Here is a 25,584-nt window from a genome sequence, read left to right on the forward strand (position 1 = left end):
ATTTTATATATTACACTTTCTTTCCTTTTAAATAAGGCTGAGATGCAGCTGGTCATGCACTGCTGTAGAGTTTAATGCTGGAATCAGTAAACCTCCTGTGTTGGGATTAACCGAACCGAAGGAACTTTCTTCTCTGCCTTAAATCAGTTTTAATCCTCCGTCTACAACGTCTCCAACAGCCTCTCATCATCACTTCCTTTAAGAAAACCAAAAAGTTGTAGAAACTTTTAACCTCCTGCCTCCAGCTGCAGCAGACCTTGATGCCTGTTCATCGTTTTCTCCTGCAGGGGGCAGTAATTCAACCAGTAGATCAACACTGACTAAAACGAGAACAAGTCCATACTACCAGCACACAAAGTGTTTACCACTGTATTCCACTGTGGTGGATTAACAGCAGATGTGGAGAGAAGGATGGAGGGGGTCTGTATCCTGTGGTGGACCCCCTCCCATCGCTCCCTGTGAAGACGTCAGGACCGAGGCAGGAGACCAACAGAGACCAGCTGAGAGGAAGACTGTGGATCTCTACAGGTTAAACCTCCACTGAGACTCTGGAAGAAGCTGCTCCTCTTAGCTTCTCTCTGATCTGGAGCTGGTCGGGAAAGGTTCACACTGCCTTCAAGAAGCTGGAACAACTTTATTGGCTCTAATAAAGCTGCTGCTGGAGGCCTGGCCTTTCTACCTTCTACACCTTGTTTTCCTCTTGGTAGCAAAAAAATCTACAGTCTTGATAAAGTTCAATGGTATTTCTGCCTTTGAACCTTAAATCTCTTCCCCCCACTACACTGCTGAACCCTCCAGAACCTCAGCCCTCAGACTGCTGACCCTCATAGATTTTACTATAGACCATCAGAATCTAAATGCCCTGATGTCTTCAGTCGTTGAAGATGAATTCCAAACTGGAAGTTTAGGTGATTTTTTTGTGAAGTATTTCTGACTCTGGGCAGAGCTTATGGTCGGATCATTTCCTCTCAACCACTATCAGCTATTTTTTGACAATAGTTCCCTACGGCAACAGAGCGAGCTTGGTCTTTTACCGCCTTGTTAGCCTGGAGGCTTGGACCAGGGAAGAGCTCGAAGACTTAAAGAAGTCGAGGTTTTTCACTGACGGGTTCACTTCAGATACTCCGGGACATATTTTATTTTGTAGGAGTGTGTCTGTCTTGTGTCCCTGTTAGAGGACACACAGTGTCCCCCAACAGTGTCTGGGAGGGACAGGAGGGTTCAGACTGGTTGCAGGTTGAAGGAGGGTTCAGATGGAATCATTGAGTCCACACTGAGTCCTGAGCTCTGTGGACGTTATGAAATGATTTGCAGGGATTTTGTTGCAGACTCTTTTTCAGAAACTGCCATTTTCCAAATGAAGCCAGTAATCCTGTATCATAATCCAGGCACACCAGGTCCACGTCTTTTAAATCTGTAATCACTGTGATGCAGAACATGATCAGATGAGCTTCAGATTCAGATGGTTTCAGTTATTTCAGAGCAGAGGACAGTCTCTGAGTCCTGAGGTCATCGTCGTTCATGAAGACACTCTGGGACGTCTTGTCCAACTTCTTCCAGAAAAACAAACCATTCTAATATTTAATTCATTAATAATAAACTTGAACATGTAATTATTAAACATGTTATAGAGATGATAGCGATTTTTATGGTGTGTAGTTATTATAAAGTCTTTACTGATGAACAGGATAGTTTGATTTTCTGAATCCTGTCACACGGTAAAATACTGCTGAAAATAACTAATAATAACTGATAATAACTAATAATAACTGATAATAACGGATAATAACTAATAATAGCTGATAATAGCTGATAATAACTGAGGATAACTGATAATAGATGAGAATAACTGATAATAACGGATGATAACTAATAATAACTGATAGTAACTGATAATAACTGATAGTAACCCATAGTAACTGATCCAGCTCACACTGAGCCTCCTGATCTCTACAGGCTCATCCACATTAGCTCCGTCCTCCTGAACGTCCTGCTCCAGTAATTGTTCTCCTCTGTTACGTGGAAATAAACAGAAAGGAATGAAGTGGACGGAGGAGAAGCAGCGATGACGGGGGGAGGAGCTCTGCCACATCTGGCGCTGGGGATGAGGAGGTGAATAATTTAGAGCTGTGAGGGAGCAGAGACGTGGCCTTGAATGTAGAAGAAGAACAACAGGAACCAGGAGCTCTGACTTTAACCCTAAATCTTAATCTCTCATATGTGTCTCTTGTCTCTGTGGTGGACGGACCTGCTCCATGTCCCAGACTACAGGAAGGACAGCGATGGTCATCCAACAGGAGGACAGGAGGACAGGAGGAAGACGAGAGGAGGACAAGAGGACAGGAGGAGGAGGACAGGAGGACAGGAGGAGGACAGGAGGAATAGAACAGGAGGAGAGGAGGACAGGAGGAGAAGAGGACAGGAGGAGGAGGAGGACGGTAGGAATAGAACAGGAGGAGAGGAGGACAGGAGGAGAAGAGGACAGGAGGAGGAGGAGGACGGGAGGAAGATGAGAGGAGGACAGGAGGACAGGAGGACAGGAGGAGGAGGACAGGAGGAGAGGAGGACAGGAGGAGGAGGAGGACAGGAGGACAGGAGGACAGAAGGAGAGGAGGAGGAGGAGGACAGGAGGAGGAAGACAGGAGGACAGGAGGAGAAGAGGACAGGAGGAGGAGGAAAGGAGGACAGGAGGAGGAGGACAGGAGGAGATGAGGACTGGAGGACAGGAGAAGAAGAAGGAGGAGAGGAGGAGGACAGGAGGAGATGAGGACAGGAGGAGGAGGAGAGGAAGACTGGAACACAGGAGGAGAAGAGGAGGAGGAGGACAGGAGGACAGGAGGAGAAGGAGGAGGAGAGGAGGAGATGAGGAGAAGGAGGAGAGGAGGACAGGAGGAGGAGAGGAAGAGAGGAGGAGGAGGAGAGGAGGAGGTCTGGGGACTGAAACTTTAAACGTGGATGAGCTGGATGTCGTTGTCATGGCAACGTTGTTTGACTTGACGAGAGACGACTCATACAGAGACATGAAAACACCAGAGAATGGAAGAAAATCAGAAACCTGAGTCTGAGCTCCTTGTTACTAAATGACTGGTCCACTCCTACCTGGTCACCTTCACCCTCCACACCGGACTGGACTCATCCAGACCAGACCAGGCTGGACTCATCCAGACCAGGCCGGGCTCATCGAGACCAGACCAGACTCGACTGAACTCATCTAGACCAGACCAGGCTGGACTCATCCAGACCAGACGAGGCTGGACTCACCCAGATCAGACTGGACTCATCCAGACCAGACTGGACTCATCTAGACCAGCCCAGACCAGACTGGACTCATCCAGACCAGACCAGACCAGACCGGACTCATCCAGACCAGGTCCCAGAGAGCGGATTAGTCTGAAACCCTTCCAGTCTGGATGCACTGATGAATCCTGAACCTCTCACACCATCAGATAATCTGACCAAGCCTCTAATTAGTGGCTGTGTGGGGTCCAGATCTCACACAGGTCTGGACCCCAGCTCCTCTCCGAAGGGGGACTCACGTTGAGTTGCAGGGTCTCGGTCCACTGTCCAATGACCCGGTATCCTGGTCCTGTCACGTTGCTCCACTGGTACTGGAACAGATCGTAGCGTCCCGGGGCGTCGCCGTTCCGGTTGAACGTCACCGCGGTCCCAGCACTTCCTGTAGGGGACAACACAAACCTGGTCCATCAGCCCAGTGGACCTGGTCCATCAGCTCAGTAGACCTGGTCCATCATCAGCCCAGTGGACCTGGTACATCAGCCCAGTGGACCTGGACCCTGTCCATCAGCTCAGTAGACCTGGTCCATCATCAGCTCAGTGGACCTGGACCTGGTCCATCAGCCCAGTGGACCTGGTCCATCAGAATATCTTGTATTTATATTTGGCTCAGGGAAACAGGAGCAGTTTTTATTTCTGGACTGGTTCCTACAGGAATCGGACTCTGGTGTGTTTCAGTAAAGGCTGAGGGCTTAGAGCCGGAGCAGCAGAGGAGCCGTAGGCTCGGTGTAATTATTAGGACCGAACCCGTCGCAGGCTTTGCTAATTAGCTGATAAAAGACGTCCGTGGGGCAGATTTCCTGCATTAAACCCTAAAACGAGCAGATTAATAAGATGAATTCCACACGTTAAACTGCAAATAGCTCCTTCACAAAATTGAATAATATCATTTTTTATCATCACTGAACTCCTCCAACCATTTAAAGAGGTAATAATTACTCTTCTGATTTTAATTTGTGTCGTCTGTCTCCTTTTATTCATTACTCTGGCTTCAGGACGATTCTTCGTTTCATTTAACAAGGTTTTAAATTATAAACAGACACAAGAACAAACATTGGTTCACGATTAGACTAGAAACTTCCGGTCAGTTTGTTTCTTTGAGGTTTTTGCGTCTCTTTGTTGGGTAGTTGTGTCTCTTTTTTGCCTCATTGTGTCTGTTTGTGTTGTAAATTGTGTGTCTGTCTCTTGAGCTCCGAGCAGAAAGCAGCTTCAAAACTCTGACCTGAACACAAAGAAAAACCTGCATTTCACCTCTAACTGGCTTCATGACTTCTCCTAAGGCTGGTAAAGGTAATTATTATTAAGGTTGATGTCCTGCAGGAGGACTCACCGTTGAAGCTGACACTGCGAATGTACTTGAGCAGCTTCTTCCCTCCGGCCAGGTCCATGTCGGGGCAGATGCCAGAGTTCTCCGGACACAGATCCCTCTGCATGTTGTGGAGGGCATGGGCCATGGCGTACACCGCGTCGATCACAAACTGGACCTTACCCTCCTGCTCGTACTTGGAGTCGATGCCGATTCTCTCCTGACCTGAGAGACAGAGAAAGAGACAGAGACGGGGGGGGGGGGGGGGGGGGGGGGGGGTATATTTAGGCACCCAGGGTGATAGGCACCACCTATCACCCTGAGTTTTCAGGAGCTGATGATGGAAACATATAGTGTTCGCTCTCTGGCTTCAGGACAGAATCATCTGAAGCAGATGTCGCTCTGGAACTCGTCTTGCCTCCAGTTTTCATTAAATGGGTTAATAACACAAATAATTGCCCCAGTTACTGTAGTGACATCCTGTTTGAGGGCGGTTCCATGTCAGACAGAGGAGCTTCCTGAGCATCGCCTCTGCTTTAAAGAATAATCAGGCACTGGGAAGGAAAAGGTCAGAACATGGACTTTAAATTTAAGATTTCAGGTTAGAGTAAAACCTTTCCAGTGTGATGAAGCTGGAGTGGACCAGCTGACACTGAACCATCCCCTAGTGATGCTGCTCTAGGCCGAGGCTGCTGAGGTGTTTCTACGGCAGAGCCTCCGTCCAGCTCTGGGTTTCTGATCTATTCTCATGTTTTATAACTTCATGAGTTGACTGTGAGATAAAATGATGTGGCTTGAATCATGACAGGCTCCTCCTGGTGCATAAATGTTTCTAGGAGCGTCACTGTGACTTATTCACTTTGGTCAGAAAGTGAACGTGAGCAGACGGTGCAGACTAAATCCTGGAGTGTTACTGTGTACACAGCCGCCTGCAGCCTGGATTACAGCCGTCACACCCTCCATGGTAATAATTGTATATGTGAGTTCTTAATCCCTGACAGCTGATGTGATAAACACAATTCTAGGTTCCAGACTTGAAACAGAATTACTTTCATCTTTTCAAACAGATAACAGCGCTGCCATGCAGCCAGATAAAGCCCTCAGTGTGAGTAACGGCTGGTTTAAAACAGACAGAGACAAAGCTCCACAACACAAACTCAACGCGGCTTCATTACAGCTGCATGATGTGTGGCCTGATACATGACACCATCTGTACTGATACAACTGATCATCTTCATGAAGACAGAAACAGCTGTTCACATATTGCAGGAGATTTGAACAGTGGGACAATACACAGGCAAAACAAAAGCTCCTCCCTCTAGTCTGTGGGCGGAGCTCCTCCCTTCTAGTCTGTGGGCGGGGCTCCTCCAGCTTTGACTCCATTGGTTCAATAAGAAGCTTCTCCAATGTCTCCAGGTTTCTTCCATCCAGTGTTTTTAGTTCAGATCTTGTATTGATGATGTCAGAGTCTGAGTCTCCAGCTCATCCCAAACATTCTCTCTGGGGTTCAGGTCTTTGTGCTGCTCCCTAACAGATTGGAACCATTTTTCCTGGTTGTCCTCATTGATTAGTGGTTTTCTGTTCAGCCCATGGTGTGAAATGCTCTTCCTTCCATTATTAAATATAAAGTAAACCCTGAGTTCTACTGCTGCTTTTCTTCCAAACGTTTCTCCATCAATCAGGATTTATTTCTTCCTGGTAGACCATGGTTCTCCACTATCCTTCCAGTCTGGAATAAAGGTCTTAAGCCAGTTTTAGTAGTTTCTAGATGTTTCCTCTGCTTGATGAAGCCAATGATTTGACCCTTTGTCCTCCAGACTAACATCTCCTGTGTTTTTCCACATGGTTGTTGGAGAATTGCATCAGTTAGTCTTAAGTCTGAATGTTTGGTCTGTTCTGATGAGGACAGGGCTTTCGACATTGTGACCATGAGGAGACACGTCTATGTTTTATTCATGACTTCCAGGAACTCTGACCCCTGAAGAACCAGCGAGGCCTTCTGTTCAAACCACACCTCAAATAAGACAGATTCAGCTTCAGCAGCAGATACATGAAAGACGACAACATCTAATTATTTATCACTGACCACACCTTTAATTATCAGACTAAACTAGAGTTTATAGACACACGACCATTAGATACTACACAGCACAACAACACAATGTCTGAAAAGAGATGCAATAAATGAACAAAACAAGTAAAACTGTAAAGACACAAAAACACAAATAAATAAAATGATATGAGCCAACAAGAAGAAACACAATAAGATACAGAGCAGCAACAAAGACAAACACTGGACACACAAGACACACAACTATCATTAAATACTACACTGTACAACCAGTGTACTGTACAAATAGATGTCATGTGACTATGAGGACACAAAAACTACCAAAAAACACACAAAATGACCAGACATGATAAACAGAGGAACAAAACAACCACAAAATGACACAGTGTCATGAAAGAAAGACGCACAATGTCTGCTGAACAACTACACAGAAAGAAAACTACAAACAGCAGCAACAAAGACACACAAACAACAACACAGATGCAACTCTGAACTTCTACAAAGAAACACAAAACGATGCCAAATGGTCACAAACAGCAACTATGATAAAAACAAAACAAAGTGACAGCAAAGAAACACTGAACTACTACAAAGGAACAGTCTCCTGTGGCAGGACTCACACCAAAGTGAAACAAGTGTTTGTGTAGCTGTGGGTTTGCTGCTGGAGCCTCAGAAGACGTGAGGTTCCCAGAGTCTCTGGTGGAGGGAGGGAAGTCAGAGCCACGAACGGAGAACAAAGATATGGAAATGATGACGGTAAATGAGGCACCAAGAAATCCATCTGAATGTTTGTGCAGTGTGAATCGTGAGGTGTCAATCAATCAGAGCGGCAGGCGAGGCTGCAAGGAAAGGCGATACGATGCAGCTCAGTCGATGCTCTTAACTGAACAACAAGGTCACACCATCACACTGGGCTTCTAATTACACCAGAGATAAGACCAACAGACCAGACCATCTGGTCACGATGCAAACACAGCGTCCACACACAGACACACAACGGTCAATGGAAGTGTTCATCAGAGGAGAAGAGCTGGAGATCAAACTGAGAGGAAAGAGACAGAAGCTGCTGGAGAACCAGCTTATGTTTGGTTTCTCTACTTCTACTCAAATTTAGGCCACGTTCCTCGTAACAGCTGATCAGGGTCTAATCTGATCCCATTCAGATCAGAACCAGCTGAGTTGTGAGATGTTGGTGGTTTCCTCTCATCAGCTGATGCTCCAACATTTCTACTGGATGAAGGTCAGGACTTTGACTTGTTCCTAAACATTCATCTGGTTCTTCTGGAGAACCACTGGTGTTCTTGGGCTCCTTGTCTTCCTCCATGACCCAGTTTCTCTTCACATTCAGCTCATGGACTCATGTCCTGACATTTTCTTTCAGAGTTCACTGGTAGAATTCACAGTTCATTGGTCCATCAATGATGAGCAGATGCAGCAGAACAGGCCCAAACCAGGACATTAGCGCCCCCATGTTTCATGGAGGGATGAGGTTCTGATGCTGGAATGCAGTGTTGGTTCATCTCCAAACATGACGATGCCCAAACATTTAAACCAAACTATTCTACTCTGGTCTCATCTGTCCACTAAACATTGTCCCACATGTTCTTTGTGGACAGAGAGCAGTGTCTTTGGTTGTTGAGTGGATTCATCAACATGAACATCAGCCAATGTGAGAGATGCCTTTAGCTGCTTAGAAGTTCCCCTGGGTTCCTCTGGTTCCTCTCCCACTATGATGGAGTGATGTTTGTTGGTGGACCACTCCTGTGGAGGGAAACAGTCGACTTCAATCTGTCTGACTCTCTGTGGATTATTTGTGGCTTCCAGACTCTTTAGAGATGGTTGTGGAACCTTTTCCAGCCTGATTAGCAACAACAACTCTTTTTCTGAGCTCCTCACAAAGCTCCTATTTCCGTTGTCATCACACACTTCCACAAATATGGAACAGAAAATGAATTATATTCCCAACCTTTACAACATGTATGTTTGTATCTATGACAGAAGCTAGTTTATCTTGTTTCTCCTGTTCTTCTTCTCTCTCTATCTTCTCTGGTTCTACCCGGCTGGTCTTCAGCAGATGATTCTTCCATATGAGCTGCTTCTGCTCCAGGTTTCTTCCTGTTAAAGGGAGTTTTTCCCTCAGGCTGCTCTGAAGGTTTCAGGCTGGTTTTTGTGAAGCGTATTGAGACGATTTGTATTGTTATTGGCGCTATATAAATAAAACTGAATTGAATTGAAGTGAACATCAGCAAAGACACAGTAAAAAATAATAATGATAATAATTCCATGAAGGCAGCATTTAGATTTTAGAAATGGACGGTGGTTAAATGGTTGAACTCTGCTTCTGTTGCTGACATAACTGTCCCCTTTACCATAAAACCACATCATAACAGGTTTTAAAACCAAAGGTTGCACATTGTTAAAATTCTGCCAGAGTTACCTGTGCACTTCCTGCTGCTCTCATCTTTCTTGGAGGAGCTCATCAGTTTGCAGTTGAAGTTCTCCTCCCAGTACTCAGCAAACCACACGTTCCTCCTGTTGTTCTCCAGAGTTCGTGACGTGAAGTACGCATCGAACCCTGACAGACAGAAAACACACTCAGGTTCATTCATTAGCCGCTAACGCACACAAATCAAACAAATCACACGGGCACCGGAGTGTGACGGCAACAAACGGGACGTCAGTGTTTTTCTGCTGCACTTTAATCAGAGAGGAGTTCTTTATTCTGTCGGTATCAAGAAAAATAATGAGGATCTGACCTGAGAATGATGAACACCAGGGATGAGGGTGGTGAAAATGTCTACCTTCAGTAACAAGCCAGAAAAAAAACACTTGCCACTTTAAAGAGCTCAAAACGTTGTGTAACGCTGCCCAAACATAAAAGCCTTCACATATGGTAATAAAATCCCTGGCAAAGCAGAGAGAATTCAGCAGGGACCAATAGAAACCCAGCACAGATCACCAGAAATAGATCCACGCATGGAACTTCACACCAATCACAAAGGGCCAAGAGACGGGGAAGGTGGTGTGTAGGTTTCTAATCGCATAAGTCAATTAACCATGAAAATAAACAGATGGAAAACAGGATTTTATTCATCCTTCAGAAAATAATCCAAACCAGAAGCTCTAAGATTAAATGTGGTTTATTTGAAATGAATCTGCATCAAGACCAGGAACCTTGACTTCATGAATAAATATCCAGTAAACACGTTCTCTGTTGCCCCAAACTTAAAGGAACACATTAATACTTGGTTTCATGAGGAAGAGCAGAGTAACTGTGGGTCGCTCTCAGTTTTTGATGGGATGTTGAAACCTTTCTGCTCCATGTTGAGTCATCCCTTCATCTTATTCATGCTGCAGATCTCCTGTTCTACCACCGACTCCATCCAAACACACATGAACCCTCCTCCATCCTGGGTTTGAAGCTCAGTGTGGCACCTCCATCCTGGTTGAGCCTTTAATTCATCAGAACTTTAATCTAAGATCTAATTTAAACAGATCAGTCCTGGAAACGTTCATCATGACCTGAGACATTAGTTTTAGTATCAGGACGGAGACATGTTGGGTTAACTCTCCAGGAACCAAGAACCATATGTGGTAACGTGGTTCCTGGTTCCTCTCAGTGAAGTTTATTGTCATGTGGTTTTCACTGAGCCAATCAGAGAAGATCAAGGAAACATCATCAGGTCTAATCAGGGTCTAATGTGGTCTACAAGGTCCCCCCTCTGAACTGGTTTATTAGGAACCATGAAGAAGAACAAGTGTCCTGTGAAGTCGTCATCACCCAGAGAGACTAAACAAAGCAGCTGGTCTGTCCTTAAGGGTTGAGACTACATGATGTATGCATTAATGCATAACCATAGAGCTAAGAAGACTCCAACATCACCAGCCTGAAAATGGACCAGATCTCAAAGAGGCATCAGCAGTCGAGTCAGAATTCATTTTTTAGTTTTGTTGACAGCTTTGTTTCCTCAGCTCCATCACTCGCAACCGTCAGAGCAGGAAATGGAGTCATACTGAGACGAGTCCTTTATCTTAAGAAGTGCAGTAAAGTAATCTTCTCCCTGGCGTCCCTGAAAGCATCGTCCTCAGACTGATAGGCAGCCGAGTCCTCTCCCTCCATCACTGATATCGCTCTGATGCCCTTGATGCCGAGGGATGACGCCACCATCACATACATTTTAATAATGTCCTGACGGGCTAAAATTAGGATGTTGACCTCTATAAGTTTGTCAGGCGGCAGAGTGGGAGGTGTCGGGGGAGAATAAGAGGACTTTAAGAGTGAGAAGAAAGACTAGAGTGTTATCGCAAGATGTCAGAAAACTTTTCTAGTTCTCAAATGTTTTAATTTTTTTTTTCATTTTTCTGTGTTAAATCCAGATGAATGAATGTCTCATGTCTCATTCCTGGTCTCATATTTGGTTCTGGTCTCATATCTGGTCCTCGTCCTATATCTGGTCCTCGTCCTATATCTGGTTCTGGTCTCACATCTGGTTCCTGGTCTCATATCTGGTTCCTGGTCCTTAAACTAGTGTAAACATGTATTTGTCACATCAGAACATCAGAGCTGATTCAGGCGCTTCAGAACAGTGTTATATTTAGTATTTCTTGGTATGGGACAGAATGATAAACAGTGGCTCGGTCCAAACGTGAAGGAAACATCTGTTTGAGTCTGTTTGAGTCGATGATAAATGTTGTGTTGTGTTATCTGAGGCAGGCTTTTATATTACTCCTGGATCTTTGTTATTTCTCTGCATGTAAAGGATTTTTCTCGTATGATCATCTGTGTTTTTCTGTGTTTTGATGTTAAACTGGTAAAGATGCTTCACTGGGTTTGACATTCTTTCATAAACCTTTTGTTGCACAATGAAAAACATGGGTTTGTGGTTTTTGACAAGGCAGCAGCTAGAGATCCAGCCCCAGTCTCATTGGGCTGGGAGGGGGGCTGTGCTGCTGCCGCCGTCTATTTCAAGATAACAATGAATTATACATGCAAACATAAAAACTCAGCTGTTACTTCTCACTGGTTTATTCTGACCCACGTAACCTTGAAAAGCAACGAGACCTGAGATTGTGTCGGGCCGAGGGCGGATTACTGCAGCCTGGAGGGAAACGAAATTAGAAACATGGTCGTAATTACTCTGTGGAAAGGAGCGTCGGTGGAAACGTACGCAGAGGAGAAAACGTGAGGATTCAACAATAACTGCATGTGGATGTGAGCTCAAGGGCGAATTCTGGGTTTGATCTTAATTTATATGAATCCCTGGTGGGACGTAGCCCAGTTTATGGAGCAGGACACACCAGATCAGAGCCCCCCCCCCAGACTGTTTCAGTGATGCTCAGCTGAAGCTCTTCATGTCTCTGTTTCCAGATCTGTCTTTTCAAGGTCTCACAGTCGTCATTACGCATAACAACACGCCCAGCCCCTATCCAGTAACCATACGAAGAAGAAGAAGAAGAAGAAGAAGAAGAAGAAGAAGAAGAAGAAGAAGAAGAAGAAGAAGAAGAAGATGGTGTCAGTAATGGCTGCAGGTGTACGTTGTGAAGTCAGCCGTAGAGCCACTGATTGCAGCAACTAATCAGAAAGTCATCTGCGGCTCCATTTCCTCAGCAGCGTCAGGTAATTACAGCACATGAATAATGAAGAGGAGTTTCACTTTGTGAGCTACTGATTGAACACGGGGCTGGAACCTTCTCACATAAACCTTCCTATAAAACACATCGTCCGTCTTTCCATGACATTAATGACCCACTTGTCTTTCGCTGCTCCAACATGTCTTCAGGGATCCTCCAACTCTTAACTGGGACACAAACAACATCGAAGACGCTCTACTGCTGTTTTCACAGAGCGGAACGACTGAGGACCGATCTGAACGCCTCCATCTAGTGGGCTGATGGTGCTACTACAGATAACACACACAACACAGGCATCTTGAAGTGACAGTTAGCTTAGCATTGCTATGTAGCATGTGGCCTTGGTGGCTGTTAGCTTAGCATTGCTATGTAGCATGTAGCCTTGGTGACTGTTAGCTTAGCATTGCTATGTAGCATGTAGCCTTGGTGGCTGGGGTCCTGGGGAGTTCCATGTGTAAATCTCCATCTTCTTCTGGATCGTATAATGAGCTCAATGGTAGAATGTGATGACGTCCAGGAGAAATAAAATGTCCAAAGGTTGAATTGTGTGTACGTTGCCTCCTGTAGTGAATCAGTAGCATTTTGGAGCCAGATTCACTTTAAGAGGTAAAAACACAACGTGGAGGAACACTTTGGGTTCTTTGGTTTGATCTTAATGTCCAGATGGAGAGTGGACCTGGTTCTGTTTCACTAGAACCTTTGGAGAACATGTGAGCTCTGTGTTGTTTCTAGGAACTCTGGGTCCAGGTCTAGTCCAGGTCTGGTCCAGGTCTGGTCCAGGGGTTGATAGATGAGTTCAGAATGATATGAATGAGGGTTCACAGAGACCAGGATCAGGAACATGGACCCGGTGGTTTTTGGAGATTATCCCTAACGTCTCAGGTGAAACCAAATAAACCAGAACTAAGACACTAAGACACTAACTAAGACTAAGACATTAAAGAATTCAACGTTCAATGTATTTATGAATTTTCTGCTCCTCTAATTATAATAATCTAATTATTCTATTATTCTTGTACTTGCCAGTGAACTCGATGTCGGCTGTAGGAAGATTTTCTTCACGTTTTCACTTTGTAGAAGAACTAATGGATTACTGGAGACCCCCGACAGATGAAACATAAGAACAACCTGAGAGGTCGACTCATGAAAACCCATAAAAACATCCACAGCTGCTCACGTGAGGTTCAATGTGTGGATCAGAACCGAGGGTTTGACAAGGGTTCAGGGTAAAGTCACAAGTCTTTAAAATGAAAGTATCTCTCAGTCGGGGGCGGTTCCCTTCCCTCCTTTAATTTTGTTTTTCACATTAACACCTTGTTAGAGCATGGAGTGAACGGCATGATCTGAAACACCTGGGACATTTTTTAGCTTCATAGCGGGGCGCTAATAAAGAAGGAGGGTAATTCCACCCACGGCCTGTTCAGCTGAACATTTCACTTCTGTCAAATTTACACCATGTTGGTGATTTAAGTCCAGTTCTCAGGTCTGAGATCAGCTCTAGCTACAGAAACATCTCCTCAGATCTGTCAGCGGCATCTCACCGATTTATCATTATTTCATTTTATTATTATTCTTGTGAGATAAGTGAGGGAACGACACACAGCGTCCAGATGGGAAGGATGAGGAGGACCAGGTCAGCAGGCTGCTTAAAGAAGCAACTCAATGGACACAATCACAGCAAGAACACAACAAGGAAAACTAAAACCTTCAAAAGCCAAAACCCTGACATTACTAGTCCACTAGTCCAGAACGGGAGTCCTCTCCAGGAGGATCCTCAGTGGAGCCAGTCACACCTGGACCGTCTCCTTCAGGTAGAATAAGAAAGAGAAGAATAAATTAAAGAAGACGCCGTTTATGAGACCCAGTCTGTTCGTTCTGCTTGGAGCTGATCCTTCAACCATCTCTGAAGATTCATTAATAATTTCAGATCAATCTTTACAGTGAAATGAAAGTTTAGACCGGGGGGGTTGGACTCTTTTAGGTTCAGGGGCCACAGTTTGATGTCAGGGACGCACCAGTGAAGGTTCTCCTCCGATGGGCACAAATATTTAACATAAAAAATAAAGAAGGAGAGCAAACAGGAGCCCTCTGGGGTCGCTGCAAAGGAAACTGAAAACTGCAGCCAAGCTCTGACTCTAATGGCCAAAATTAAAACCAACTGCCAAGAGCTGCAGAGCCAAACCTGCTGCCGGTGTAAACAAGAGGGAAACCAGTCAATTAGTGAGAGGAGCGCGGGTCGTTTGGTCTTATTTAAGACGAGGCTGATCCTTAATTTGAAAAGAAAGCAGAGCAACAGGACAGGAGACATAATGACTGCAGCTGGACCCATTTTCCATTTTCTTGTCTTCGTTTCTGTTTTTATTTCTCCAGAGTTTTTGTAGCCTGTTAGCTCAGTTCAACCTGCAGAACCTTCTGAGTCTGAGCTCCAGGAACGGTTCTTTTAAAACCGACGCCTGCAGCGCGTTAGCACACGAGAACTTTGGGTCCTAGATTCTCAGGCAGCTTCTGAACGCTCAGGTTTACTCTATAACCGGTCAAAGATGTGGAGACATCCAGAGGCATCCAGTGACATCCAGAGACAGAGACATCCAGAGACACCCAGAGACATCCAGAGACAGAGACCCCCCAAAACCCCCCAGAAACATCCAGAGACACCCAGAGACACCCAGAGACATCCAGTGACATCCAGTGACATCCAGAGACACCCCGAGACATCCAGAGACAGAGACCCCCCGAGACACCCAGAGACATCCAGTGACATCCAGAGACATCCAGAGACACCCCGAGACACCCCGAGACATCCAGAGACAGAGACCCCCCGAAACCCCGAGACACCCGAAGACATCCAGAGACATCCAGAGACAGAGACCCCAGAGACACCCCGAGACATCCAGAGACAGAGATCCTCTGAGACATCCAGAGACACCCCGGGACATCCAGAGACAAAGACCCCCCGAGACACCCCGAGACATCCAGAGACATCCAGAGACATCCAGAGACAGAGACCCCCTGAGACACCCCGAGACATCCAGAGACATCCAGAGACATCCAGGGAGAAACCTTACATTACAACAGGTTAACTCTTCTTGTCTCTTTCTGTTCCAGTGCTCCCAACGTGATGAGTCTTTCTGTTTTCTATCACAGGAAGTTGAATGTCTCTGGGTTTGAGTCGTCTTCTTCCTTCTGTCTCGGTGTCCATGCATATTTTCTTTTTCATATTCTGGTTCCATAGTTTGAGGAGTGATAGAATTTAAAGAGATGAATAGACGTGGTTCACTCTTGTCCAATGTCATCTGAGACCTTCTGCATGGGACATGACTCTTGAAGTCCGAGGTGTACTTGGACTTTTTATGTAGAAAACAAAAACCAAAAGGTGCTGGTGCTGGCTGAAACAGAACTTTTCTCTAATCATAAATCCTGTTTGATATTAGCTCCGTTCAGACCGAACTCTCTGCAGAGGCGATAAATCTGAGTGTCATTTGTAACGTGGACAGATTCCTCTGAACCTACATCAGTGTCTGGGTTCATGGAGACGCTCCTGAGGGACTCTGAGGCAGATTACTGTCTGTGATTCTATCATTTGTCTTGTGTTCAGATGAAGCCGTCCTCCAGAAACAAACACGGATCAGAGATGTCAAACGTCTCCTTACTTTACTCCGCTGCACATGTTTTAAACATCCTGCCAGATTAAAAGCCACGTCCTCCTCCAGGCAACGTCTCAACAAACAAGGAGGAAGAGGAGGATAAAAAACTCAGATCCAAATGAAGAAATGAAGATAATTTCACTCAAACATTCTGAACATGACTCAACGTATTCATACATGACATCTGAGAACTGTGGATTTAATTAGCTTTAATTAGCTCTGACTGGTTCTAGAGTCTGTGACTGGTTCTAGAGTCTCTGACTGGTTCTAGAGTCTGTGGAGGACTGTCCAGTTGATGCAGAGGGATTTGTTTTTCTTTGGTTTGGCTGAAACACACCTCATAATGAATAAAGTCCTGTTAGAGCTCAGAGCTGCATTTAATGACCCTGCAACGAGTCGTATTGATTCAAACATTATTTATCAGACAGATTCCAGTTTGTTCATGTCTATCATTCAGTTTTAAACACTTAACACACAAGTTAATCTTGTGGTTATCTACCTACCCACCTACCTACCTACCTGCCTACCTACCTACCTACCTACCTACCTACCTACCTACCTACCTTCCTTTTCCTACCTTGGCGAGTTTGTTTTTCCACTGTCACTGCTGCTCTGGAGGATTGTTATCGACGTCGTTTAGATCAAATTAAATTTAAATGCTGTTGGATAACAGCGGGTTAGCCTCAGCCTTTGCTTGTGTACAGTACAGTCCATTACAGAGTGACATTAAACAGCTCAGATTTGTGGATTAGAGGCTTTAACTGACTGTGGGAAGAGGATCCATCCCAGCTGGAGGCTGCAGACTCAGCAGGACTTCCCACAGTTTGCAGCATCAACCCTCAACTGTGTCTCCTCTTTAACATCCTTCATCTTTTCCATTCCTCTCCTTTGTTTCCTCCATTCCTCTCATATTCTCTCCATCCCTGGCCTCCTCTCTGTGAGGACGGTCTCACCAATCAACAGGACTGTGTTCAGATGGACAGTCCCGGGATTTGCATGTATATGAAAAATCCAGGTTGGATTTATTTTCAATGAATGAAGTCAATAAATAAAAGAGGAGCTGACCTCTTCGGTTCCGGATCAAAACTGCAGACTTCACATGCGATTTGATTTATTTATAATCAGATGTGTTGCAGTCTCCCTGTTTTCAACAAAGATCTGATTCCACACTCTGATCATAGAGAAGCCAACAGAGCGTGCTAAGAAAACTGATGTAACCAGACGTCTGGTTGACCACTTCTATATGAGTATAGTAGCATTAATACCATTAGCATGAGCTAATTCTGCCTGTTGTATTTAAAACCATCCAATCATGTTACTGATAACCTGACAGACACACCCCTGCTTCGCTGTGTTTGAGTTTAGAGGCTGGACGAACACTGACACCATCAGGTCACACTGAAAATTACAACATCAGCATCTAACGACGTTCATCCAGGGGACTCTTAATAAAATAAATAAATAAATAAATAAATAAAAAGCCGTTATGAGGGACTTTGGTTTAAAAAAAAATGTCACAAATAATACCTTTTAATATTTTCACAGAACACTGCCAGGATACCCATCCATCCACCCCAACCTCCTCCTGGGGCTTTATGACAGGAGACACTTAGCTTAGCTTCTTTTACAGACATCTATAGGGACTGGCTCCAAAAGAAAGGACGTCACATATTTATAGACCAACCCTGGACAAAGTCTGATCTCCACTCGGCCGAGTCACCAAATCCAGAACTAATAGACTAAAAAAACACTTCTACCCTCAAAACGTCAAATCCCTCAAACCTTCAACCTCTCCTTCATAGACAGCTGTACATTAACCCCCATATTTACATTCAGATTTATTCTCCACTCCACCAGATACCATTTGAACTATAGTTTAATTGTTCACTGTTTTAAATGCTATTTTTCCCTCATTGTACCAGTTCCATTCATTTCTGTGCCACTGTGCGCTCTTATTGTATAGAGTGTGTTTTATTGCATAAAGCTGCTGTAGTTCTTTATCTTTATGCCACTGTAGTTTCTATTTTTTTTTTTTATTATAACTGTATTTGGTTGATTTTCACATGACACTGACAATAAAAACTTCTTCCTCCTCCTCTTCCTCTAAAGAAACTTGGAAAGAAACCAGGGTGACTAATCCAACGTCTGCTGCTTTGCTGATGATGGTTTCATTTCTTTACATGGTTTAATTTCATCAATTAACTCAACATTAATATTAAGGAAACATAAACTGTATATGTTTTGTGCTAGCTCTTCCTAGCCACCCAGCAATTTAGACGTAAACACATGAAACCAGACCAGCTGTGTGTATTCTACATGAAAAGATGCTAAACGGTTTCAACCAACAGATACTTCAACCAGATACCGTAGCAGAAGCTACTCTACAGCTTGTGGTCAAAAATCAAAAATTTCACTAAAACAAGTCCATATTAGATTATTTCTCCCTCTGATGTCGAATAAAACAGATAAAACTCGAACCATGTTCATTTCTGGCGTGTGTTTCTAACAGTGTTCTATGTCAGACAAATATGTTTCTGAGGAGAAGAGCAGGTCAGAAACTAAATAAATAAGAAATAAATCAGACTCAGCTGCTTCCACTGAACTCCTGACTGATATTTTACTTGTGCTGACAGGTGACAGAACATCCTCGTCGCCATCTGTATTTGATACAACCGCCACACTCCGACATGTTCATGGAAATGCTGACGTTGAACTCAGTCCACGTCTGTTTCCTCTCATCAGGAGTTTGAGTCTCCTTTGGAAGTCTTTTTAAACCTTGTTTACTCCAACACAAAGAGAGAGGTTGACATTTGAGGAAAGATTATCCCTCCTTTTGATTTGTTTTGTAGTCGGGAGATTATTTTAGTTTGTCAGTACAATGCAAAGATACAGCCAGCAGATAGTTAGCATGCTTAGCTCAGCATGACAACAAAAGGTCTGGCTCTCAGAAGCTAGGAGGAGCTACTGCTAGCTTGGAGGCTGATTATAGCCAGACTCAAACATTGGTTGTGACCAGACTGAGGTGATGAATTATGTGACACCTTTTGTCTGACAAGTCCATCATGGAAATGGAAGTTTTCTGAGTATAGCAGTAGAGGAGTAGAGGTTGGAAGAAAGAAAAGAAGCTGAGCTCAAGACAATGAAGGTTCTCGTTCCTTTGAATTTACTTTGACTGGGGAACCACCTGAGCCAACTTCATTATGATGGCATGAGGGGAAAAGCTGTCTAACAGAGCCATGGTCCAAGGAAACAACATTTTTATTTGGTGCCGTGGGATTTTTCTATAGTAAAACATGAGCCGTGGCTCCAGAAAGGTTAGGAAACACTGACCTTAACAGTCCTGTGTAAATTACGTCTCAATGGCAGAGGAGAAATGGGGGGAGGTGAAGGTTCTCCCGGGTGACAGACTGAGCAGAGAGTCTGACCCGAGGATGAGGAAGTTAAACTCACCGCTGATGGTGGCCCTCTTGGGCAGGATGGTGATGGCCCCGACAGCAGCGTCCTCCAGCTGGTGGATGGGGCTGTTCTTGGCCCCCCAGCTGTCGGAGCCGATCCACAGGAAATGGCCGACCTGCTCGGCTCGTTTGCTGGCGTTCAGGATCCCCCTGTATCCAAGGCGGAGTTAATTAAGTTAACGAACATATCACATTTGTTACACCAACTATTTATGGACTGAGAGTAAATTATAATGGATTAACTCTACCCAGAGTATAATTAACTCTACTAGTATATGTCTAGTTTAACACCAAGAATTCAAAATGTGTTTTTAGATACAAGCTTCATTAAGTTGGTCTAAAATGAGAGAAATTCAGATTAATATTTAGTTTTAAATGTAAAATGAATGTTGTTGGTGTCAGTTTGACTAAATGTTGAAAAAATGCAACGTTGACTAAATCTATGAAAGATAAAATGTGACTGAGAGCCACCATGACTCTTGGAGTTTTCTTTACCTGATGTCTTCGTCGGAGGCGAACAGGATGACCGCCCGGGCGTAGCGAGTGTCCAACAGCAGACGGATGATTTTGTCGAAGTCGGAGGTTCTGTGGTCGTGAGGGATCTTCAGGGACTGAGCGATACAGATTCCACCTGAGGAGACAAGCCGAGGGCAGCGTTACCCCAACACAGCCTCCTCAACCTCCTGCTGGACGTCTGATTTATCCATTTCACTGCCAATGACTTTAACCTTTAAGAAACATCCTTAAAAGGTTCGTCGTGAAGGTCAAGACGCACAGTCACAGAGACGGACGAAGAAGCTGAGGAAAAAGAACCCTCTTCTCTTTCTGACATTTCATTAAAACAAAGACGTCCAGAAAACATCTGAGAGCTGCCGGCTTCAAATAAATGTCAGTCAGCAGCAAAAAACTCCAAAAAAACCTCATCCTATGCTCATCCACTCCTTGTTTCTAAAGTCTGGAGGGCTGAGGTTTCATCAGTTTGTTTCTGTTCATCTGAACTGACACAAACATTATTAAAGACTGAACCAGTGACACAGGAAACAACATTTATGATTTAGGACGATTCAGGTCTAATAGTTGATCATTAGAAAGCTCCATCTGCTGTCACTGATGTTTTCGTGTGTCATGGATTAAATGTCAGACCTCTCCACCACTGGCTCCATCCGAAGATGATTTTAAAACTCAGTCTCCAGTCGTCTCCATCTGGGTTTGGTTTAACTTTCTTCCTTTGTGTCTATGGAGACCGGTCACTGGTGGAGCCTATAGTGGACGTTGGAGGAACTGCAGGGTTTGGCTTCATGTTCATGTTTCAGGAGGTTTTTTCTTCTTCTTCTTCTGTGAATCACAGATGGACGCCTCAATACTTCAGTTTGACTGTTTGCAGCAATAAACTTTAAAGAAGTTTCCAGCTGATCTTGGACATAGTTTAGAGCAGTTCTTGGACTTCTTCGTGAGTAGCATTGTTGTGTTTTTGGTGTTGCCACTTGTGGAGCTGCAGGGTTTGGCTGATTGTTTTCCACATGAGGATAAACAAACTACTACCAGCCGTTTATCAGGAGAGGTTAAAGCATCTTATGTGGAGACTAGATGCATGTTCCTCTGGTTTCATCCATTCACATGTTCTGATTTGACCTGAACAGACTGCAGCAACAAGTGACCTGGAATCAGACCAACTTTCACGGTTCATAAATATTGTCTCTCTGTTGAAACTGATTCTGCTCCAGCAACGATTGGACCAATCAGATCATGGCTTTAATGGTGGAGGATGTAGATACGTCGGTAAGAAACACCTTAAAACAAGAATGTACCAACGGTTCAGTCTTTCTCAGGAGGAGGGAATGATGATTCTCCCAAAACCACAAATGAAACTTTTCTTTGCAAAATGCATCACTTGACAATAAATGGGATGTGAGAGGAAAAGACACTGGAGTTCAAAGTTTTGACTAAAAAACTGCAGAAATTCATACCACAAGTTGTAAAACAGACGAGATGATGACCACATGAAAAAAAGTAAATGTACAAAAATTCACAGTGAGGGCACAAGGGTTAAAGGATGTAGATCTAGTATGACTAGAAAAAACAAGACAAACAAAAAGTCTCTGATCAGACAAATAAGAAGGAAGAAAAACATTACGTTTTTAAGATGGAGTGTGACTATTTAGAAACAAGAGCCTCTTTTAGAAGGAACGATGAAGAACGGAAGATGTGGAGGAAGAAGACGTTCAGTTTCAGAAACACAACCTTTCTTTCTAATTGAAGTTGGTTCTTCATGAATTCAATGTTTTCAGCTCGTCTGTTAACGTGACATCTGCAATGAATTCACGCTCATTTCTTATTCATCTCCTTATGATTTTGTCCAGGTGATTCCAGAAACTTGTGGAGGCTCCTGCAGTGCTGTGGTGGTGAGTCCGTGTAGACCCAGTGTAGACCCAGTGTAGGCCTGGTGTAGGCCTGGTGTGGACCTGGCGTAGGCCCGGTGTAGGCCTGGTGTGGACCTGGTATCTGAGCTGAGGAGACGTGGTGGGAGCTCCACTCTTTGTTCAGCTCATGAATAAAACACGTGACGCTGGTTTGCAGCAGCAGCGCCACAGATCTCATATTTCTCCTGTATCTGGACCTGAGTTACCTTCACACGCCGGCCGCTGTCAACAGTCTCCCTGCAGAGAGAATTTTAAAAGGCTCCAGACACCAATAATATGAGAGAACATTTACTGTTTACTGGACCAATCAGCTCCCAGGATTCACTCCAGTGATCCACCATGAAACATGAAGACCTGATACCTCTTGTATGAACGTCTGAACGACAGAGAGGCTGCACGGAGCTGACACACATGAACCAGAACATCACAAAACTATTAAATTCATTATACGTGGAAACATTTAAACATTTCTTTTGGCTTTTGCCTTTGATAAAGATGGACTGAAAGACTAATGTCTGTGTCTCTGGACCGATTAGCCACAACATTATGACCGGACAATTAAATAACATTTAAACCATCGTGTGACATTTCAGTTCTGTTGGGAAACTTTTAGACCTGGTATTCATTGGTGTGGATGTTACTTAGACAGAAAGTAATTGGACTGTGACACAAAGTGTTGCATGACAAACAGAAAGTGCTGCTGCCGAATACTGCACAATAAGTAAGCAATGAAGTGCAACAAAAAGTATTGTACAACAGACCTAAAGTATTGAATTGCAAACGGAAATATAACAGATATTACACAGGACTGTACACAGTGCAGAGTAAGAAATGATGATTTGATGATTTAAACCTTGAGGGGTAATATTGGTCATATTATGAGTGTTCACTGTGGAGCCAAACAGCAGCAGGAAGGAAAGACCTTCTAGTGAGGTGAGGTGAGGTGAGATAAGGTGAGGTGAAATGAGGTGAGGTGAGGTGAGGTAACGAAACGTGACAATAATAAAGAAATCTTGAATCTTGAAACATTCTCATGTCACTGACTTCAAACTAAAAGATGATGATAAAAGCAGTCAAATATAAAGGAAATGTTAAAATGTATGAATCCACTGAGTTAAGGTGTGAGAGCTGAACCTCTCGAGTGTTGAATCCATGTGAACCAGCTCTGGCTGGGTATTGATTCAGGTCATCATTCTTCACTTAAAGCACGTCGCAGCCCCCACACGGCTCTGAAATACAACCTCGTCATGCTCTCAACGTCCAGAGACGCGAGTTATGGCAGAATCTGTCAAGGCTCACAAGGTCGGAGCGTGAGGCTGAGGCCGAGCGTCCAGGACGACATCGTAACTCAAAACCTCAAAACCAACGGCAGCTCCACAACTCAGATCAGTTCCTTTAAGTTCAGCCTATATCTGGGGACTATATTATTTACTTACACTATTATTATTGGATTATTATTATTCAATAATAAGTTACCTAAAAGATTTCATGTCTTTAATTCATTACTTTTAGTTATATTCATCATTAACCTGAGGTTTTTGGAAACCAAGAAAAAACACAACGTTTAATTATTTATATTGTAACAGTCAGTCAAAGAATGACTTTATGCTCTCAGGCTAATGATATGACATTAGTATATTTGTCTTTTATATTTTGTTTAGACACAGGGTTCTGTGTTTTTAATTTTTTAATTTTGGTTTTACCATCCTCCATTTATCAGAGTGCACCCTGGGAAGAGTTGGAAATGATCACAAACTAATTTTAAATATTGAATCTTCTTCCATTTGTCATTATTTTAAAGTTCGATCAACTCAAAGCTGCATGTGTTTGAGGTCTCTGTAGTTGACTGATGTACTGCTGTATCCTCCCGTTGGACCTCATTCGTCCTCATCATTACTCTACGGTGGCTGAGAAAGGTCAATGCACAGAACCTTAATAGGAGCAAATACGATAATGCTCTGTACAAACGTACAGTGGGCTGAGGAACTGTGTCGTCAGATTATTTGAAGTGTCGGACAAATAAGAATAAGAGGCTAAAGACTGATCAGAAAATCAGAAGATTTACTGAAATACTACTCAATACTCAATATGAGCCATAAAAATCATAAAAGACAAGAAGAAGAAAGTTGAGATGACAAGGAAGGACTTTCCTTTATTTGATCTGCAGGTTCTCAGGAGACAAGTGAATAATCCAGAGAAAGAATCATCATTTTAATGGACCAGATCTGCACCGCTGGTGCCCTAAAAACCTCCTTAGTTTGACTCCGCTGTAACAAGCTGAACCTCAAACAGTCCCTTTTGTCTGGGGGCGTCTCAGGGGCCCATATACAGTGAGCTCTATGCTGATGCTGGTGTCTCTGTCCTAGGATGCTGGCCGGGGGTTGATCAGCGTTGTCGAGGGCAACCAGCTCAGCCTGTGAACTCTAGAACTTTGATGGTGATGAAAGCGTGTCCGTCTCAGATCATTTAAAAGTGATTTGATCAAACATGCAGCACCTTTCAGCTCCGACACGGTTCCAGGATAATGTCCTCGCTCAGGACGGACGTCTGCCTCACTTATTAAATCCATTTGAAACGCAGCCCAGAGCAACGGAGCTGCTGCCACAATCAAATGTGAAGTCGTTTCCAGACTCTAGATGAACTTTCTGCTGCCTCTCGTCTTCCTTCATCAAACTTTCAGAGCTTCAAAGCTCAACTTTAGCTTCACTGGAGCTAAATGTAGTAACAGAAACGTGGTGTTTCTGCTCCACTATGAACCAAACACTGAGCATTTAATGTCCTCATGGACCAAACACACTTTATCCACACAACACTTGGTCTTGTCCCACCTCACGTTTACAGGGCTCTGGTCTTTGTACTAATACTCTTGAGGTGGAAGGGGTTTGGTCCTGGAGGAGAGATGCAATGAAACTGAAACTTACTACGGGAAACCAAATTCATCAAAACTATTTTTTTGATTAGTGATACTGAATGAATATCTTTATTACCAAGTGCCTTGAGCCACTGTGAATGTTCGTTGAATGGAAACATGTCAGCTGGTGAATTCTTCTACAAATGGAACAGTTGGTTTTTGTTTGTTCTCTGTTCTTAGGTTTCTATGTGTAGTTTCATTTTTTATATGAATTTGTCATTTTAGAAAATCACAGTATAAAGAACAGTGAAAGAAAATCCACTGGTCACTAGTTTTTACAGATTTAAAGCCAGAATCATTTGTTGGCTTCTGGTTTCAGACCAGGCTGGCTGTGTGCTGCTATCAGCTGTTTGTCATGTGGTACCTGCCACGCTGCCACCATTTACTCATCTCATTTTCTTCTTTTACTGCGACAGGAATACCTTCATCCTACCGGAATAAAACCGGAATAAAAAGGGAGTTCATGCAGGAGACACAAAGACCAAATCCTTCAGCTGAATGTAATTTACTGTGACACATGGAGCGGAGCTGGTCAAATGACAGAGGGGAAACAACAGGCCATAAAGTAAAAGAGAGAATCTGGCCAATTGGAAAATAAATTACGAGGCAGAGAGCAGATAAATCTGAGACTGGTCTATGTGGGTCAGAGAGTCTACGTCCAGCTGAGAGAGCAGCTCCAGCTCTGGATGAAGAAACAAAACGAGAGTCTGACAAAGAAAGATTTTCTTTTAGTCTGATACGACTCCTGACATAAATCAACCACTCACGATCCAGAAACACACAGTAAACTCCGCTCTAAGCTGAAGGAACTAAACACCACACCTGTAAACCTTCTGGAGGACAGTCTACATC

The 25,584-nt window shown here is 43.9% G+C and overlaps 2 protein-coding genes across 3 annotated transcripts in view; both read right to left on the bottom strand.

The window, feature by feature from the left end:
- LOC125006460 (nuclear factor 7, ovary-like) overlaps nt 1-25,584 on the bottom strand; it is a 1,183,669-nt gene that overhangs the window by 43,591 nt on the left and 1,114,494 nt on the right. The window lies entirely within an intron of this gene.
- LOC125006440 (metabotropic glutamate receptor 7) overlaps nt 1-25,584 on the bottom strand; it is a 99,258-nt gene that overhangs the window by 27,461 nt on the left and 46,213 nt on the right. For both annotated transcript variants that reach the window (XM_047582478.1, XM_047582479.1), the window contains exons 3-7: nt 19,897-20,032; nt 19,397-19,551; nt 9,109-9,246; nt 4,625-4,825; nt 3,537-3,676 (exon numbers count right to left, since the gene is read on the bottom strand). In XM_047582478.1, coding sequence (XP_047438434.1) covers nt 3,537-3,676; nt 4,625-4,825; nt 9,109-9,246; nt 19,397-19,551; nt 19,897-20,032 — 770 coding nt within the window. The remainder of the gene's footprint in view (nt 1-3,536; nt 3,677-4,624; nt 4,826-9,108; nt 9,247-19,396; nt 19,552-19,896; nt 20,033-25,584) is intronic.

The sequence above is a fragment of the Mugil cephalus genome, chromosome 4 (assembly GCF_022458985.1).
Source record: "Mugil cephalus isolate CIBA_MC_2020 chromosome 4, CIBA_Mcephalus_1.1, whole genome shotgun sequence".
Lineage (NCBI taxonomy): Eukaryota > Metazoa > Chordata > Actinopteri > Mugiliformes > Mugilidae > Mugil > Mugil cephalus.